The sequence below is a fragment of the Stomoxys calcitrans genome, chromosome 1, assembly GCF_963082655.1.
Source record: "Stomoxys calcitrans chromosome 1, idStoCalc2.1, whole genome shotgun sequence".
Lineage (NCBI taxonomy): Eukaryota > Metazoa > Arthropoda > Insecta > Diptera > Muscidae > Stomoxys > Stomoxys calcitrans.
This window is the reverse complement of record NC_081552.1, coordinates 132888907-132909623: the sequence shown is the minus strand read 5'-3', so window position 1 is coordinate 132909623 and position 20717 is coordinate 132888907. Positions and strand designations below refer to the sequence as shown.

Sequence of the window (20717 nt, the reverse complement as noted above, 5' to 3'; positions counted from 1 at the left end):
AAGGCTCCACGTTTTGCACGGTGAATGAGGATGCCCCACTAGAATTACGAGGAGGTGCAGCAGCTCGCCAGACATTTCCATTGCATCACCAGATCTCCTGAGTGACGTATCCTGGCAAGCCGTCATCTCTTTGGGGTCAGACAACCTCCCCATAATTCTCACCATCGACCGACAACCCGACTTCATAACCTTTGAGCGCAGGTCGTTTATCAATCAGAAGAAGGCCGATTGGGCTGGCTTCAGAGAGTATACCAATCGCCGCTTCAGTAAACCGCCACCCCCCTCTGATGTGCTAGTGGCCGAGAGGAAATTCCGAGACATCATTAACGCAGCAGCTGCTCGCTTTATACCAGCCGGTCGAATACCCCAAGCGCGGTCCAATTTCCTGGCGCAGGCAGTGGTACTCGCAGACGAGCTTGGTGGGATTCGTTGTATGGACCCCACTAACCCCAGAATCAGCGAGCTTAATCTGGAAATAAACAAGTTTAGCTCGAACACTTGGAGTAATGTATGCCGATGATGTACAACTGTATATAAGCACGTCAACTGAGAAAACAAATGATACCATAGTTCGTCTGAATAACGACCTTGACAATATTAATGCATGGGCGAATTCGAATGGCCTTTTATTGAATCAGAAATCGCATAATATTGCCGCCAAATATTAGTATTGTAATTAATGGTTGTGCAATCGAAATGGTGACTTCCGCGAGTAATCTTGGCGTAATTTTTTAATGATAAATTATCATGGGCGAACCATATTAACTCGGCAGTTGGCAAAACGTATGGTGTATTAAGGACCTTATATATGAGTCGCTCGTATACTTCCATAGAAATCAGAATGATTTTGGCAAAAACAATATCCTGCCAAACTTTTATATTCTTGCGAAACTTTTTAAATTGTGAGACAGTGCTTAAAAACAAATTACATGTTGCCTTTAATAACGTTGCTAGATATGATTTTGGTTTGCGTAGAAGAGATCGGATATCGGACTTTGCCAAACAGTTATATGGTGCTACTTTCGATGCATATCTTAAAATACGTTCGCTGCTGGCACTGCACAAAATAATATACACAAATACGCCGTCTTATTTGTGTGATATACTACGTTATGCTAATTCTAGTAGAGACAAGCAAGTGATTCAAATACGACACCAATATCGCATATCAGAGCAACAGTTTTTATCAGTGCAATACGCCTCTGGAATACTCTTCCCAATAATATCCAAACTTTAAGTAACGAAAAACAGTTAAAATCTTCGATTTTAATCATTTTTAACCTTTTTAACAAATCTATATATTAATCTTTTTTGTTGTGTAAGTTGAACAAAAATTTGAGCAAATTTATTTATTTAATTCAACCCCTTTGTTGATACACATTGTTAAAACGAAAATGCATATGTACTTAAAATTTACTATATAGTTATTTTATACAATTTATAAACTTTTCTTTTCTCTTTTATTAATTTGATCTCTGAAATTTTCATTGCTACCTTCAATTTGTAAAAATAAAAATATATCACTTAATTTTTACTTCCCCATACTTTATATAAGACCTAGTCTTTTGTATGGGTATTATCACAATAAAAATAAATACAAATACAATGTAACTTTGGCACCGGTTTAGGCAAGCTGTGGTCTACTGTTAAGTCACTCTCGAACCCCGGTAGACGGGATGACAGGACCTCTGTCACTTTTGGCAAAATAACCATGGCTGATCCGAAGAGATTCGCCAGGTTGTTCTATTTATTTTGCATCCCGAGGGTGACAGGGCAAGGAGGAGTCGAAGAACAGCCATCACAATTTACCGTTGGCGAAGTTACGAATGTCATCCGTGGCGCCAAATCATCTAAGGTGTTGGACCCTGACGAAATCTCTACATTGATGTTGGATTCACCTGGAGTCGAGTACCTTACTACTGTCCTTGAACACTCTTATAGTTCCCGATGTCTGGAAAATGGGCAAGTGATGCCGCTACTGAAGCCTGGAAAAGACCCGAGTTTGGGGAGTCGTGCAGACCGATCACCCTTCTCTCACCAGTAACAAAGACGCTTGAGGCATTACTCCTCCCGAGCCTCGTAGGAGAATTTCCATTCGCCGAGCATCAACATGGATTTCGAAGACTGCACAGCACAACAACAGCTTTGCATGCCATCACCACACGCATTTGCCGTGGCTTCAATCAACCCAGGCCATGTGATAGGACGGTCCTCGTGGCACTGGACCTATCGAAGGCATTCGACACGGTCAGCCATGCCAAGCTATTTGGGGACATCGCCAACACGTCCCTCCAACCAGGCCTGAAACGCTGGGTCGCGAATTATCTGTGTGGTCGCCAGTTATTTTGGGGAATTAAGGAATAGGAAATCGAAGCACCGTAGAGTGAAGATATCTGAAGACATCCGCCACCAAATCTTCAGCCACATTGTTCACTACAAATACACGTGAGGTGAATAGAAATGATTCCGATCATCAAGTGTCCCAAAATACTTGGCGTCACATTTGACAGCTCTTACACATTCTCCCCAAATGCCACAGCAATTTGCAATATAGTCAGAAGTAGAACAAGGTCCTCAAGTCACTTGCTGGCAGCACTTGGGGTGCAGACAAAGAAACCTTGATGACCACGTACAAAGCACTTGGCCGGTCTGTGGTAAGTTATGCAGTGCCTGTGTGGTCTCGTCAACTTTTTGACACGCAGTGGAATTATATTCAGATCTGTCGGAATGCCGCCCTCTGAACTGCGACGGGCTGTCTCCTCAGTTCTCATGTGGACCACCTCCATCAGGAGACAAAGATCCTACCAGTGCAAAGACATAACTATATGCTGTCTAAGCAATAACTTTTGGGCTGTTATCCCAGAGACCATCATCTTGTGGATAGATATCCACCGCCCAGAAGCCTTAAGGTAGATCTACATGATCTAGAGCGTGAGGTTCAGTGCTACAAGAGGGAACCTCTAGACCAAGCGGCATATCAAGCAGGTCTAGAAAACATTCATGCAGACACCGTAGCAGATGCGGTAAGTGGCTACCGGGTGAATGTAGTCCTTGGAGAACGACCGCCTTCCATTGCACCTGAAGAAATTGAAGATAGAACACAACAAACTGCTACAGCAACAACAACATGTTCTTTGCCGCGGCGAAGTCTATTAGCCTCAATCCATTACCGGAAGTTTCTTCGTATATGGTAAAATTTAGGACCGTTGGGACCAAGAAGTTTTCCTTCCTATTTTCGCTTTAAAATCTTCCAGAACGATTTTAATATGCAGGGCGGTCAGGGGGCAAATTCATGCTTCATTTCAGGACAGATATAATATAGGGCGACACCTCGTGGTGTTGTTATGTAGCCCTTCCCGAGCCATTGCGCTTCCTCCATGACAGTTATGTCTGCTCTGTATTTCTCCAATACATCCGCCAGTGACGTATACTGCACCTCTCTATAAAGAGTACGGAAATTCCAGGTGTAGATATACAAATCATGGTACTTTAAACGTTTGCGGAGTTCATCAACATAGGCAATCCCATGGCAGCCGGTTGTACGTACCGGATTGACCCGATGGAATCCTCATCGGCAAGGGCTGCCGCCTCAGTGTACGTGTACGTCTTTTTTCGTCATGGGAGAGGCACATCCCGGAGTGCCTTCTCCGCACGCTTCTGGTCCGTGACGGGATTGAAAAGAACCCCGGACCCTGTTTCTGTTCGGTTTGCCAGAACCGCTTTCATCATCGATCGGTGTCGGTGAGGTGTAACCGGTGCATGGAGTGGGTACATTTCCGTTCTTGCTCTGGCCTAACTTCACTACGGGAGTATAGTCATACTGGCTATGTCGCAAGGTGCTGTGCGAACATAGCCAGCAGTGGGTCACAAGCGTCGCCGTCGTCGCCTTCGGCGTCCTCGTCGTCGGACTATGTGACCCCCCGACCTCTCCCGTACGGCAATTTATGCAACGACAGCATCCTAGCCCTAATATTGCCAGGCCAGTGCCGGGAGGTGTATCGTTCTTGCAGTTAAACTGCAACGGACTTCGTGGCAAGATCGATGAGATCGTGGACTTTATGAGTCGGAAGAGCATATTGGTCGCAACGATCCAGGAGACAAAGCTGACCAATACCTGCAGCTTCCACAGTTGTCACGGTTACAATGTGCTACATAAGGATCGCTCAAGGAATGGAGGTGGGGGATTGGCCTTCGTGATACACCATTCCGTGCAGTATAGACCTATCTCGCCTGCGCATGAGGCTAGTGACCCTTACATGGAATGCATGGGGATATCAGTCAGGTCTGGTACTGCCGAGATAGAGCTATACAACGTGTACATACCGCCGGTTGGTAGCTATGTCCCGATTAATGGCCAGGCTTACAACCCCGACATAAGTGGGTTGCTATCTGGCCATAATCGTCTGGTTCTAGGGGACTTTAATGCCCATCACACGTCATGGCATTTTCCCCTAGATAACGACCACCGTGGCATAGCTTAGGCAGAGCAGATTGAAAGCTCCACGTTTTGCACGGTGAATGAGGATGCCCCACTAGGATTACGAGGAGGTGCAGCAGCTCGCCAGACATCTCCATTGCATCCCCTGATCTCCTGAGTGACGTATTCTGGCAAGCCGTCATCTCTTTGGGGTCAGACCACCTCCCCATAATTCTCACCATCGACCGACCACCCGACTTCATAGCCTCTGAGCGCCGGACGTTTATCATTTATAAGAAGGCCGATTGGACTGGCTTCAGAGAGTATACCAATCGCCGCTTCAGTGAACTGCCACCCCCCTCTGATGTGCTTGTGGCCGAGAGGAAATTCCGAGACATCATTAACGCAGCAGCCGCTCGCTTTATACCAGCCGGTCGAATACCCCAAGTGCGGCCTAATTTCCCGACGCAGGCAGTGGTACTCGCAGACGAGCGTGATGGGATTCGTGCTATGGACCCCGCTAACCCCAGAATCAGCGAGCTGAATCTGGAAATAAACAGGGTAGTCAACGAACATAAGCGGAATTTGTGGCTGGAACACTTGGAGCAATGTAACTTAGGCACCGGTGCAGGCAACTGTGGGCCACTGTTAAGTCACTCTCGAACCCCGGTAGACGGGACGACAGGACCTCAGTCACTTTTGGCGAGATAACCGTGACTGATCCGAAGAGATGCGCCAGGTTGTTCAACCGTCAATTTATTGTGCATCCCGAGAGAGACAGGGCAAGGAGGAGAGCTATTCGCCGTATTCGTGGTCTCCGAGCCGATGAACAGCCATCACAATTTACCGTGGGCGAAGTTACGAATGTCATCCGTGGCGCCAAATCTTCCAAGGCGTTGGGCCCCGACGGAATCTCTACATTGATGCTGAAGAATCTGGATTCAGCTGGAGTTGAGTACCTTACCACTGTCCTCAACCTGCAACCTATCATTGAACACTCTTATAGTTCCCGATGTCTGGAAAATGGGCAGAGTGATCCCGCTACTGAAGCCTGGAAAAGATCCGAGTTTGGGCGAGTCGTACAGACCGATCTCCCTTCTCTCACCAGTGGCATAGATGCTTGAGGCATTACTCCTCCCGAGCCTCGTAGGAGAATTTCCATTCGCCGAGCATCAACATGGATTTCGGAGACTGCACAGCACAACAACAGCTTTGCATGCCATCACCACACACATTTGCCGTGGCTTCAATCAACCCAGGCCATGTGATAGGACGGTCCTCGTGGCACTGGACCTATCGAAGGCATTCGACACGGTCAGCCATGCCAAACTATTTGGGGACATCGCCAACACGTCCCTCCAGCCAGGCCTGAAACGATGGGTCGCGAATTATCTGTGTGGTCGCCAGTCATTTGTGGAATTTAGGGATAAGAAGTCGAAACACCGTAGAGTGAAACAGGGAGTTCCTCAAGGTGGGGTGATATCTCCGGCTCTGTTTAACCTCTACCTATCCTCCATTCCACCCCCTCCAGACGGCATAGAGATCGTATCATATGCGGACGATTGTACGATCATGGCATCAGGCCCCCCACTTATTGATGACATCTGCGATAGGTTGAACGTCTACCTCAACGAGCTTGCCTCATATTTCGCTGCAAGAAATCTGAAGATATCCGCCAACAAATCTTCAGCCACACTGTTTACTTCAAATACGCGTGAGGTGAATACTGAGCTGACTGTGATGGTCAATGGAGAAATGATTCCGACCATCAAGTGTCCCAAAATACTTGGCATCACATTTGACAGCTCTTACACATTCTCCCTACATGCCACAGCAATCTGCAATAAAGTCAAAAGTAGAAACAAGGTTCCTAAGTCACTCGCTGGCAGCACTTGGGGCGCAGACAAAGAAACCTTTTTGACCACGTACAAAGCAATTGGCCGGTCTGTGGTAAGTTATGCAGGGCCAGTGTGGTCTCGTCAACTTTGTGACACGCAGTGGAATAATATTCAGATCTGTCAGAATGCCGCCCTCCGAACTGCGACGGGCTGTCTCCTCAGTTCTCATGTGGACCACCTCCATCAGGAGACAAAGATCCTACCAGTGCGAAGACATAACTACATGCTGTCTAAGCAATACCTTTTGGGCTGTTATCGCAGAAACCATCGAAATCATCATCTTGTGGATAGATACCCACCGCCCAGAAGCATTAAGGTAGATCTACACGATTTAGAGCGTGAGGTTCAGCGCTTCAAGAGAGAACCTCTAGATAAAGCGGCATATCAAGCGGGTCTGAACAGCATTCATGCAGACACGGTATCAGACGCGGTAATTGGCTACCGGGTGAATGTAGTCCTTGGAGAACGACCGCCACCCATTGCACCTGAAGAAATCGACCTCCCCCGGCAAACCAGAGTGGTTCTGGCTCAATTCTCCCAGAGCTAGGATTGATGCCGACGTGCAAGATGTATGTCCCGATTGTAACCAGGGACCTGTTTAACTGCCCGGCCAGACCCACTCGACTCAGACCCAGATCCCTGTGGACGCACCCCATCTTAGTCGCAGAGTTCCTGGGTCTTGACACTCAACAGAATCAAGCAGACGAAAGATAGAACACAATAAACTGCTACAACAACAACAACATCAACGTGGGGGGGCCTGTTTTCAATCTTCTTCGTTTTTTCATAGTAATTTCTTCAAGTTTTCCGGGTGATGGGCTACTAACCCAACGCACCAACCCATCTTTTTATCGTTCTACAGGTGGACTCGTGGCACATTTTTGCTTACTACCTTTAACGGATATTTAATTTGAACTCATTTACATAATTCTAGCCCTTTTCTTTCGCGCTGGGCAAACCATTCACCATTTCGTACTCTCAATACCTAAACTTACTAACAGCACCAAATCTCGTCTTATCCCATGCATATGATACAAGATCAACCGTTTTGGGCTGGGCGAGGGTCAATCAGCCAGTTACCCTCTCTATACATGTGTAGACTGTTTTAATATAAAAATAGACTAGCATACATCCGGTCCACTTCGCTGCCCCCCGTTGAGTGGTATCAACGTTTTAGTGTAAGACTTCCGAAACCCCGTGCTAATGGCGAAACAATTAAAGGTGTTCTCTTTCATACAACAATCACAAGTCATATAGAGCAGTCCGTCATCATATCACCTAGCTGATCGACGTTTTGCCTATACACACAAAGAAATTTGTGTGCGTGTGTGTACACGTGGGTGTACATGAATAGAGAATATACAAGAAAGAAGATAACAACAAAGAGAATCCAAAGACTTCCGAAACCCTAATGGCTAATGGCGAAACAATTAAAGGTGTTCTCATTCATACAACAATCACAAATCATATGGAGCAGTCCGTCATCATATCACCTAGCTGACCGACGTCTTGCCAACACACACAAAGAAATTTGTGTGCGTGTGTGTAACGTGAGTGTACATGAACAGAGAGTATGCAAGAAAGAAGATAACAACAAAGAGAACCCAAACAAAAAACTGAAATCTTAATACCGTCAAACCTTGCCGGGTATTAACAGCTGTTTGCGTGAGACCACCTTTTTAAATCCGCTTTGGTCATAACTGTGTATAAAATTTCAAAAACTTGTCTCTTCTGTGAGGAGAGTACCAAATAGTACCAAGAATAACAACATTTTTTTACCATTTTGGTACGACTTTTCAAATAATTTGTGTGCCCAATTTTGCAACTTATGTAAAGAAAATACCACATTGCAGTTTTAAGTACAGCAAAGTGAAAATTTCAGGAAAACTGTCTAGTCACTCAATACATACTGTCAATGTGTAACTGCATACCAATTTTGAGACCTATAGCAAAGTAAGTACTACATTGTACTTGTTAGTACCTAAATATACTACTTGAAAACAAATCTTCTAGTCGTCCAATTAACACCGTGAATGTGTAACCGAATCCCAATTTTGAGAGTTTAGACTCAATCTCCAAAGAAAGTACCATTTATTACGTTTTAGTTCCCAAATATACGAATATAAAAAAATCGTCTAGTCGTCGGGTAAGTCGTTTGCACCTAATGTACGAATTTAGATATAGAGCTGGAGCTCGGAAATTTTTGGTAAAAAATTCGTAAACCGCGATTAAAAGATTGAATTTTGGCAAATTTGTAAGCGTAATTATAGTAAAATTGGTGAGCTTTACAACATTATGCCCGTATATTCAAGTAGGAGACACAGACGACATAACAATGTATCCGAGAAAAAGTAAATGTACGTTCACAAAATGTCCTATTACAATATAATATTAGGTTGAAAACGTGCGTGGGTTAGTTAGGTAATTATCGAGCTATGCTCTACAGAAAACCAACAGGCAAACGCTAGACAACAAACATATTATCAAGAGAAAAAACGAAAAGAAAAGTATGAATTTTCGTAAAATCGATGTCATATTGAAATTTTTAAAATTTTGATTTTTTGTTACTCTATTATGCTTTAAGCATTCAAATTGAACAGAAAAATTAGAGAAATTAAGGTATTTATTAATATAACGAAATTTTTTGGTGAAATTCAAATTTCATGTTCACGCAGAGTCGATTTTTATACGAGTGCCCTAACCCAGCTAACCCAGCTACTGTCAGATTATTTTCAAGCAGCGAAATTCCAATATAATGATTTTAACTTGTTTCCTACAGTTATAAAATAATTTTAATCCAGTTTTTGCCAATCTGAATATATAATGGATAACTTTTTAATGAAAAAATCTTTAAAGGACGCCAATAGTTGCAGATGCTAACTTTGACTAGTCTAAATCTTGAACATTTTTCAAAAACTTATATAAACATGTTTCTAAATTAAAGTAAGAGTTCGTATAAGGCAAGTGATTGCAAATTTTGCACTAGCTAGGTCTATCGCTGAATACAAAATTTTGATTTTAGCTATTCAATGAAAACAAGAATCTGAAGTTGTCATACATAAATAATTGTACGAAATGCTAAAACCAAACGGAAATGATTTATCCGTGTGGGCAATTATCCGCTATATATAATCTATGCCATTTCGATGTATTACCATGGTCAAAAATTGAGCAACTGATATTAACCATCAATTAGTTGCTTTTGTTTGGCACACGTGCAAATGTACCATTATTGTATAAAACCTCATTGAACAAAACCTTTTGTTTTGCACGACACTGTATATATAAATATATATCTGAATTAAAAAAAGGCATAAGATATAATTGGATCTAATTGTATCCAAATAGATCTGATTGGACAGAATCTGATACAATTTGATAGAATTGTATCTCAGATTTGTCCCAGATATAAACAGATCCATTTATATATAATAATATATAATTGGATCTTAAATTGAAAAAAATTGCTGTTGTTTTTTTTTTTTTTTGACATTTTTCAATAATAGTGTTACCTTTACTTTGTAATATGGGTCCTCTCGTTTGCTAGTCAGGTGCGCTACCAACTCTGCCAACCACTTGCTTATAATGTGCGCGGCTGGAGGTAAACTAATACAATTGGTCTATTTTTAGAACAAACAGCATCGTCCTTTGCTCCCGTCTTATTATTTTTTTTTGCTTATTCTTAGAAAGTTGTTATGAATTGAGTTTCTTCTTATTCTTTGTGTTTGAGTTGCAACCACACCCAACATATCGTTCATGTGTAGAGTATTGAGCCCATGAAAAGAGCATTTTTTATCCGATTTCGACGAAATTTTGAACAGTGAGTTTTAGTAAATCCCTGAACATTAACCAAACTTTCAGCGGTGGTTATCCCCTTGCTAATGCTGGCTACATTTATAAGGCATCCTGCCATGTTAAAACTTGTATATCAAGTGGTGTCGCTATGCGGCACGCCGTTCGGACTCGGCATAATATTCGGTTTGCCTGAACCGCCTCCATCATCGGTCGGAGAGTTATAACCAGTGCATGGAGTGGGTACATTAACGATCTTGCCCTGGCGTCATCGTCGTCGCCTTTTGCGTCCCGCCATTGGACTATGTGACCTCCGCATCCCAGCAATATTGCCAGGCCAATGCCGGGAAGTGTATCATTTTTGAAACTTAACTTGTAGATTGAAGGCTCTAGTTTTTGCACGGTGAATGAGGATGCCCCACTAGGATTACGAGTAGGTGCAGGAGCTCGCAAGACATTTCAATTACATCCCCTGATCTGCTAAATGACGTACCTGGCAAGCCGTCATCTCTTTGGGGTCAGACTACCTCTCCATAATTCTCACCATCGACCGACTTCATAACCTCTGAGCGCCGGACGTCTATCAATCAGAAGAAGGCCGATTGGGCTGGCATCAGAGAGTCACCAATCGTCGCTTCAGTGAACTGCCACCCCCTCGGCCACTAGCCCGAGAGGAAATTCCGAGACATCATCAACGCAGCAGGTCTAGACAACATTCATACAGACACGGTAAATAGCTACCGGGTGAATGTAGTCCTTGGAAAACGAACGCCTCCCATGGCACCTGAAAAATTGAACTCCCCCGGTAAACCAGAGTAGCTCTGGATCAATTACGTTCCGGCAGATGCAGCCGCCTCAACTCCTACAGAGCAAGGATTGATGCCGACGTGCAAGATATATGTCTCGACTGTGACCAGGGACCCCACGATACTCGTCACCTGTTTAACAGCCCAGTCAAACGCACTCGACTCAGACCCAAATCCCTGTGGACGCACCCCATCTTAGTCGCAGTGTTCCTGGGTCTTGACACTCGACAGAATCAAGCAGACGAAAGATAGAACACAACAAACTGATACAAAAACAACATAGTTTTTCTTAGACATACAAAACGAACTTTGACGAGAAGTTATTTTTCTTTTATTTTTGAAAAAGATTAAATTAACTGCGTTCTGTGAGAGGCGATTTAGTGATGGCATCCTCTTCTGGAGGGAACTATTTTTCCTGTCTGGATACTTTGTATCCATCTCCCAAATGGAAGAAAGGAAATAACAATAGATTAAATATTAACAATGGTAACGACTTACCAAAAATCCAAAACCAAACAAAAAACAACAGCCAACTGAGCAAATCTAACCAACCACGCTTTGTTGCACCATCAAAAACAAACCAATTCGGAGCTGTAATATCTTTCTAGTGTCCAAAGCACTAGAAAGAATATCATCCGAACAGCTAAAGGAAGTTAACTTTATGCGCGATGGAAATTTGTTAATTCTAACAAATGAACAACAAACAAACAGTTTTCTGCGATCTAAAACTCTACCGGGCGTATGCCCTATCGAATGCAGTTTGCACCCAACTTTGAATATCGTTAAAGGAGTAATTTTTTCGCACGATCTCATAAGTGGTACATAGCAAGAAATAGTGGAAAGGCTCCAACATGAGGGAGTCGTGGGTTGCAGAAAATTTACAAGATTTGTTGGCGGACCCTCCCCCTTACCCTAATTTTCAGAAACACCAGATCTCGGAGATGGGTGGTGTGATTTAAGCAAAGTTTTGTGTGCTCTCATATAGTACCCTAAAAATAAAAATTTGGTATCCAAATTTCGGATGGGGTACCTAGGGGACCAATCACGACAATATGGGACTCAAATGAAAGGTATTTAGGATAAGAAAACATATCTGATATCCAATTGTCGGAGCAAGTGTTAGGGGGACCACCCCAACCCCCAGAACACCCCTAAATCGGACATATTTACCGACAATGGCAATGTGGGACTCAAATGAAAGGTATTTGCGAGTAGAATACGAATCTGATATTCAAATGTGGGACCACGTTGCTGGGGGTCCACCCCTTCCCCAAAACACCCCCAAACTGGACTTATTGTATTTACTGACCATGGGAATATGGGGCTTTAATAAAAGGTATTTGAATGTAGAATACGAATCTGATATCCAAATATGGGACCAAGTGTTTGGGGGCCGCCTCTCACCAAAAACTCAAACGAAAGGTCTTTGGGAGTAAAGCACGAATTTGATATCAACATTCGGTAAAAGTGTCTATGGGGCCACGCCACCCCCACAACACCACCCAAATAGTAAGTATTTACTGACTATTGCAATATGTGGGCCAAACAAGAGGGTTTTTAAAGTGGAACACGAATCCGATATATATTTTCAAGGCCAACTCACTGAGTGGTCGCCCATCCCCCAAACAAGCCGGTCACGACTATGGAAATATGAAGCTCAATTTAAAGGTATGTGGGAGTATACCACGTATCTGATATCAACATTAAAGGCCAACTGTCTAGGGGACGTCCCACCACCATAACAACTCCCAAATAGGACGTATTTGCTCACAAAGACAATTTGGGTCTTAAAGAGAGTGGAACTAAATATTCATAGTTTTTAGGGCCAATAGCCAATACCCTAAACCGGACATATTTGCTGACTTTTGCAATAAGGAGGGCAATTTTGAGGGCAATGGCAATTTTAGGTTCAAATAAACGATAGATAGATATATGAGAATAGAGCACGTTGCTGATATATTTTCCGGGCTTAGTGTTTGGGGGCCACCCCAATCCCTAAATCGGTCATATTTACCGACCAAGTCAATGTGGAGCTTATATGAAAGGTATTGGGGGTTAGAGCAAGAAATGATACCCACTTTCGGAACCAATTTTCTTGGGGTCTACCCCTTTCCTAAAATACCCCACAAACAGCAACTTTTTACTGACCATCGGAATATGGGGCTCAAATAAAGGTATTTGGGAGTAGAATACGAATTTGATATCCAAATGTAGGACCATGTATTTAGGGCATCACCCCTTCCCCAAAACACCCCCAAAGGGTAAAAATTTTTCGACTATGCCACTATGTGGCTCAAATGAAAGGTATTTGAGATTAGAAAACGAATTTGATAACCTATTTTGGGGCCATGTATTCGGGGGACGCCTCATCGTGTAAACTCCCCTAAACCAATGGCAATATGGGGTTTAAATAAATGGTATTTGAAAGAAGAGCACGATGCTGACATTTTTTCAGGGCCAAATGTCTGGGGGACCACCTCTCCCCCGAAAACACCAATAAATCAGACATCATGAGAATATCGCGCTGAAATGAAGTATTTTTTCACTAAAAGATCTTTAATTGTCGAAAATAAATATTCCAAGGAAACTTTTGTTCCATATAAAGTAAAAGGAGGTGCAGCGGAGCGGGCCGGGGTCAGCTAGTGCAATATAAAAAATGTTATAAGCTCGGACACACCTAAAAATACTGCAAAAACGAGAATGAAATATGTGAGGTATGCACATCAACACTACACGAGTCTACATTATGCACCAAAGTAGAATGTGTTAATTGTAATCATGAGCACAGGTCTAATAACAAAAATTGTCCAGTTATACTGCAGAGAAAAGAAATATTGAGAATAAAAACAACAGAAAAAATTATCGTACAAAGAAGCAAAAACAAAAGTTCCACCAATTCAGAACTTTGAAGTTCCTACTGAAGACTTGAAGGCTGCGATTGAAACAAAAGAAAAACGAAAACAGAATATATATAACCCAAGAGAGAGAGAACCAAATGATTATCTGTCAAACATCAAAAACCAACAGATCCGACGACTCAACTTAAAACAAACCAATCAAGCAAACACACAACAGAAACCGAAATCACAAATAAAAGTGAACAACATGAAACAAATACAATATCAAAGCTTTCTCTTACTAAAGATAGCACTCCTCCCTTAACTACAAATGATTTCACACACAGAATCAAAATGGCAATCAAATATGTCTGAAACAGCAACTACTTCAAAGGAGACTCATTTTCTAAACTCAATTTACCACTATCGTCTATACATCCAGAAGTCGAACCTAGAAGCAGGAACTCATCGATACAAAAGATAATAACAAAAAAACAAACAAAAACGATTCTAAAGATGTAGATATGAGTGAATAATATTCTGAATTAATATGAACATCGGTTTTAACATAACGTTACTACAGTGGAACATGCAAGGATTTATATCGCATAAATTTGCGTTAGAACTATCATAAACAATTTAAACCTAATATTACTGCACTCCAAGAAACCCATTTTATTAACAAAATTGTAAAGTTTTTGTATCTTCCAGGATACAATGTCTACCACCACAACAAAAATTGTACATATGTTAAATCTGGTATAGCTATATTTGTCCAAAACGATCTTCAAGTTAAAAAACACTGGAGGTCCACTGGTGATCTATTGCACCAAACTTTAACTACAGAAGGCAATTCGACTCTTCATATTACCAACATCTACAAGGAGTTTGATATTAGCTTGTTATGACGCTTTCAATAAATCGCTGTATAGATGGTCATCACTTGGTTTTAGGAGGCCTGAACGTGCAAAATCCATTATGGGGTTCTCATACCTTATCGGGTACCGGTACGATATGGGAGCAATTTGCTGACGAAGCGAATTTAGTTATTTTAAACGATGGCTCTCATACCCTATTCAACACTGGACACACTTTGACGGCAATAGATGTTTCAATGGTCTCCAGTGAAATCGCTTCAGATATATCATGGAAAACACTAGAGACCCCTGTGTCGGAGATCACTTTCCAATTTTAATGACAAATAGTAATCAAGGCAATTCTAAGCGTTTTGTCCCACGTTTTATAGAAAACGATGTAGATTGGTCACGATTCAGTGCAAAGTAGACCAGTTGTCGATACATTGTGTACGCTCAAACAACATACACAGAGAAGCTGCGCAGTTGAAGAGAATCATAATCATCAGCTAATGAAACAATGCGACAAACTGAGGACTCTAAAGGAAAATCCTCACCAGTGTGGTTCAACGCTGCTATACGGAAACTTATAAAACTGAAACGGAAATCTTGAAACATTTTTAAAAGAAGAATGTCCTTGAAAAACGCTATAAACAATAGAAAAGCCTGTGCGGCTATCAAATGAGAATGTAGAATATTAAAAAGAATCGTGTGGAACAATTACTTAAACTCACTCAATCGAAATCTGGATACACGAATGTTGTGGTCTAGAGTCAATAAATTGAGAACGAAAAAACTGAACTCATTTCCAGTCATTGTCGAGAATGGTAGAGTTATTAAAAATCCGTCGGAGGTAGCCAATAGTTTTGCGGAATTATTGAGTTCCATAAGCTCTGATTGTGCGCTAACCCCATGTGTACTACGGCATAAACAGACCTGTTTTGAACAATTTCTTTCTTCAAACATTTCGCCAGATAACGATCTAAGCAAATCAGTGGATCTACTCGAACTAAACAGATTCTAAGAAGTCTTAAAGGGACGACACCATCACTAGATAGAACAACTTATACAATGATTTAAAACAACCCAACTTCATTTAAGCTAAGACTTGCAGCATTTTATACCAATATACTTCAAACACCGATTTTTCATATTTGCATAGAGATCGTATCATATGCGGACGATTGTGCGATCATGGCATCAGGTCCCCCACCCATTGATGACATCTGCGATAGGTTAAACGTCTACCTCAACGAGCTTGTCTCATATTTCGCTGCAAGAAATCTGAAGATATTCGCCAGCAAATCATCAGCCACATTATTCACTACAAATACGCGTGAGGTGAATACTGAGCTGACTGTGATGGTCGATGGAGAAATTATTCCGACCATCGTGTCCCAAAATACTTGGCGTCACATTTGACAGCTCTTACACATTCTCCCCACATGCCACAGCAATCTGCGATAAAGTCAAAGTAGAAACAAGGTCCTCAAGTCACTTGCTGGCAGCACTTGGGGTGCAGACAAAGAAACCTTGATGACCACGTACAAAGCAATTGGCCGGTCTGTGGTAAGTTATGCAGTGCCAGTGTAATCTCGTCAACTTTTTGACACGCAGTAGAATAATATTCAGATGTTCTAACGCAAATTTATGCGATATAAATCCTTGCATGTTCCACTATAGTAACTTTATGTTAAAACCGATGTTCATATTAATTCAGAATATTCACTCATATCTAAATCTTTAGAATCGTTTTTGTTTTTTTTTTTTGTTGTAATGGTTTGTATCTAAACGATCTATCGATGAGTTCCTGCTTCTAGGTTTGACTTCTGGATGTATAGACGATAGTGGTAAATTGAGTTTAAGGTTCTTAGTAGTGTGTGTGTGAGAATGAGTCTCCTTTGAAGTAGTTGCTGTTTCAGACATATATGAGAGTGATTGTTTGAATGATTATGAGAGTTGACTTGCCATTTTGATTCTGTGTGTGAAATCATTTGTAGTTAAGGGAGGAGTGCTATCTTTAGTAAGAGAAAGCTTTGATATTGTATTTGCTTCACGTTGTTCACTTTTATTTGTGATTTCGGTTTCTGTTGTGTGTTTGCTTGATTGGTTTGTTTTAAGTTGAGGTGTCGGATCTGTTGGTTTTTAATGTTTGACAGAGAGATCATTTGGTTCTCTCTCTCTTGGGTTATTTATATTCTGTTTTCATTTTTCTTTTGTTTCAATCGCAGCCTTCAAGTCTTCAGTAGGCTCTTCAAAGTTCTGAATTGGTGTAACTTTGGTTTGTACGATAATTTTTCTGTCGTTTTTATTCTCAATATTTATTTTCTCTGCAATATAACTGGACAATTTTTGTTATTAGACCTGTGCTCATGTTTACAATTAACACATTCTACTTTGGTGCATAATGCCATTCTCGCTTTTGCAGTATTTTTTGTATATACACCAATATATATATACATATATAAAAAATATTTTACAAAAAAAAAATGGAATTAACTCGTTAACTTTTTCATGCGACCATTTTTCACAACGTGCGTTGCCACGACGAGAGTGTATTATCTTAAATTTTTGTCTGACAATGAAGAACCATCCTACAGTAAAGGCAGATTTTTTTAGCTATTATATTTTTGGAAACACTGATTTAAGCAGCTCAGACACGTTTCGTGTTATGTTTCACTGACAAACATCTTTAGTTTGGTCTACAATCTTCAAAGTTCTGAATTGGTGTAACTTTTGTTTGTACGATAATTTTTCTGTCGTTTTTATTCTCAATATTTATTTTCTCTGCAATATAACTGGACAATTTTTGTTATTAGACCTGTGCTCATGTTTACAATTAACACATTCTACTTTGGTGCATAATGCCATTCTCGCTTTTGCAGTATTTTTTGTATATACACCAATATATATATACATATATAAAAAATATTTTACAAAAAAAAAATGGAATTAACTCGTTAACTTTTTCATGCGACCATTTTTCACAACGTGCGTTGCCACGACGAGAGTGTATTATCTTAAATTTTTGTCTGACAATGAAGAACCATCCTACAGTAAAGGCAGATTTTTTTAGCTATTATATTTTTGGAAACACTGATTTAAGCAGCTCAGACACGTTTCGTGTTATGTTTCACTGACAAACATCTTTAGTTTGGTCTACAATTTAACCATGAATCGTGTTTCAAAAGAATAACGCTTGCAAATTATTGAATTTGATTGTCAAAATGCGTGCTCTGATAAGAAAGTTTATCGCGTTCATTTTCCATTTTATTGCGAAGCTCATTTTTGACTCAATGGGTAAGTAAAAAAAAGCATAATTTTGGATTTTGGTGTGAAGATCAGCCAGGTCAGTTTGATTATGGGCTGATGGCATCTTTTTTTTTGTCCAAAATGCAAGAGCTTGACTTGCATGACATGTGGTTTCAACAAGACGGTGCCACATGCCACACAGCACGCTGTGTTAAATATCATGTCTATACCGGAGGCCACCGAAGCGCAGAGGTTAGCATGTCCGCCTATGACGCTGAACGCCTGTGTTCGAATTCTGGCGAGACCATCAGAAAAAATTTTTTTTCACCGGTGGTAAAACTTCTCTCCAAAGAGGTGTCGCACTGGGGCTCGCTGTTCGGACTCGGCTATAAAAAGGAGGCCCCTTATCATTGAGCTTAAACTTGAATCGGACTGCACTCGCCCCTGAGAAGTTTGCCCCTGTTCCTTAGTGGAATTTTCATGGGCAAAATTTGCACTTGTATACCGACAAGTCCGCTTCAATTGACGCATTGGAAAACAACATTGAAGCATTTATTCGTGAGATACCGGCCGAAATGTAGGAAAGAGTATGCCAAAATTGGACTAAGCGGATGGACCATTTGAGGCGCAGTCACGGTGAACATTTCCATGAAATAATCTTCAAACATTAAATTATATGGACCGTAATGTCGATTCAAATAAATATTTCATGCATTTTTCTCTTATTCTTAAAAAATTACCCTTTACTTTGAAAAACTGGTTTAGAACTGATCATCGCTCAAAAAAGGCTTGTCGATTAGTGGGAAGAAATTTTGAAAAAAATTCGATCGTGGTGCTTCAAAATACGTTTATAATATCGTCACAGGTGGCGTAACGTGGATCTTTGAGTATGAGCTCGAAACAAAGCAAAAATCGACCGAGTGGGTCTTCGAAGCCGGACCAAGTCCAACGAAAGTTATTCGTGGACGAAGCACTCCGAAGCAGATTGACGCCTGTTTCTTCGGCAAAACTGGTAATGTGACAAATGATACATTGATTACAATTTGAAGTCTTGGTAGAATTTCGAAAAACGAACAGGAGAGGAAGATTCATCATTATAACAGTGCAAGCTCACACATATCAGCTCAAACCAGCCCCTTTTTGACCGGCCAAAACGTCAAATTGATGGGTTATCCCAAATATAGCCTTGACTTGGCACCCAATGACTTCTTTTTATTCCCGCACATAAATATAAAAATCCGTGGTCAATTATTTTTGTCACCAGAAATTTCTGTTTAAGCGTTTAATAACAATGTTTTGGAGGAGTCTCAATAAGAATGGAAAAAGTGCTCCGGCAATTGGTAAGAGCGCATGCAAAAGTGTATTGGTCATGCTAGAGGATATTTTTAAAAACAATAACACCATTTTTGATGATAAAAATTTGCATTTTCATTGTAAGGCCAGAAATTCATATAGCAGCCTTCGTATGTACGATATTTAGCTCATGTGTACAGGTGTCTAATATAACACTATTTTAAAATATCAGTTAAATCAGTCTAAAAACTGAAACTTTTAATGCATACAATTTTAAGCCACTATATGCATCAGGCGAAAGAGTGATACAAATGTAATAATGTTTCATTCCACGCTATTCTATAATTATGTTGGAATTTACGTATATTTGGCGGCAAGGGGACGATATTCCAACATAGCATATCCCTTGTTTTTGCTTTAATATACCTATTTCTACTTGCCATAATTCGCAAAAGCTATTCTGTTTTTACCTGTTTATTTGAAAAAACACGAAAAATGTGGAGTTCAACATCTGGTGCAATACCCAAGCATTCATTAGATGATGCAATCACACCAGAAACAAATGTCCCGTGACTAACTCCGTCATCAAGGGATTTTTCGTTCGTCCAATTTGTTCTTTCCTTTACATTGCGGAAATGTGGATGATGGTTCGGCAATCCAGTATCGAAAACTGCAACTTTAATACCTTTTCCGGTAATACCAAGACTCCATAACTTGGGAACATCCAACAACTCTGTAATGTGTTTTTGAAATAGTCCTAGAAGCTGGCGATCGTATGATTTCAGAGAGGTGTCTTGTCGTGTATTAATTGTATTATTCGATCCAGAGAAATAATTCAATTGTCTGAATATAACAGATTGAATGTTAACAGCCTTAATAGCTGGATGGGATATTAAGATCCTGTCAACCGGTAGTGCGCAGTGGACAACTTCAAAATCACTTGGATGAAGTAATGACATATCCATCCTATGTCCAAATGTGCATATTGTAATCTGTCACAAATTAAAGATGTTATGAAGAAGTTAATTTAATTAAATAATATTTTTTATTCACATTTTGTCTGTTTAGCGCAGATTGAATATATGCTTCTCTTGTGTGCTTCCAATAGTAGTGTTTGAAGCGAACAATAAATTCATTAGTAACATTTCTTATGCTGACACTAATATCAAGGTTTGAATTTTCACTTCCTAAAATAGCACAGACGCAAACTGAAAAGAAACATATCCATCCAGTGATAAACATGCCAAACAACTGCGGAAAGTTGGGATTTAAAAATAACAATTTGCTGGGTGTGGGTAACAACACCGCTTTTGGAATTTAAAGCCTGACAGCCTGACAACCTGACTATTAGGGATCTAAAGTCGACTTTCGACTAAACGATTAAAGTCGAAGTTGACTTTAGCAGGGTATTCCGTTCAGCTTTTCGAGCGGAATGCAGGCAAATACCATGTACATGGTACAATTAAGTTGCGGAAAGTGTCATAAGCACAATAACAAAAAAATACCCCCAAGAAACTACCTTGAGTGGTATGGCAAAACAATTAAAGGTGGTCTCATTTGTACAACAA

At 40.8% G+C, this 20717-nt stretch overlaps 1 protein-coding gene across 1 annotated transcript in view; it reads right to left on the bottom strand.

Moving 5' to 3' along the window:
- Positions 1–20509, bottom strand: part of LOC106094159 (membrane-bound transcription factor site-1 protease) — a 165810-nt gene extending 145301 nt beyond the window's left edge. The window contains exons 1-2 of the mRNA XM_059362384.1: positions 20203–20509; positions 19620–20141 (exon numbers count right to left, since the gene is read on the bottom strand). Coding sequence (XP_059218367.1) covers positions 19620–20141; positions 20203–20391 — 711 coding nt within the window. The 5' untranslated portion in view covers positions 20392–20509. The remainder of the gene's footprint in view (positions 1–19619; positions 20142–20202) is intronic.
- Between the last annotated feature and the right edge of the window lie 208 nt (positions 20510–20717).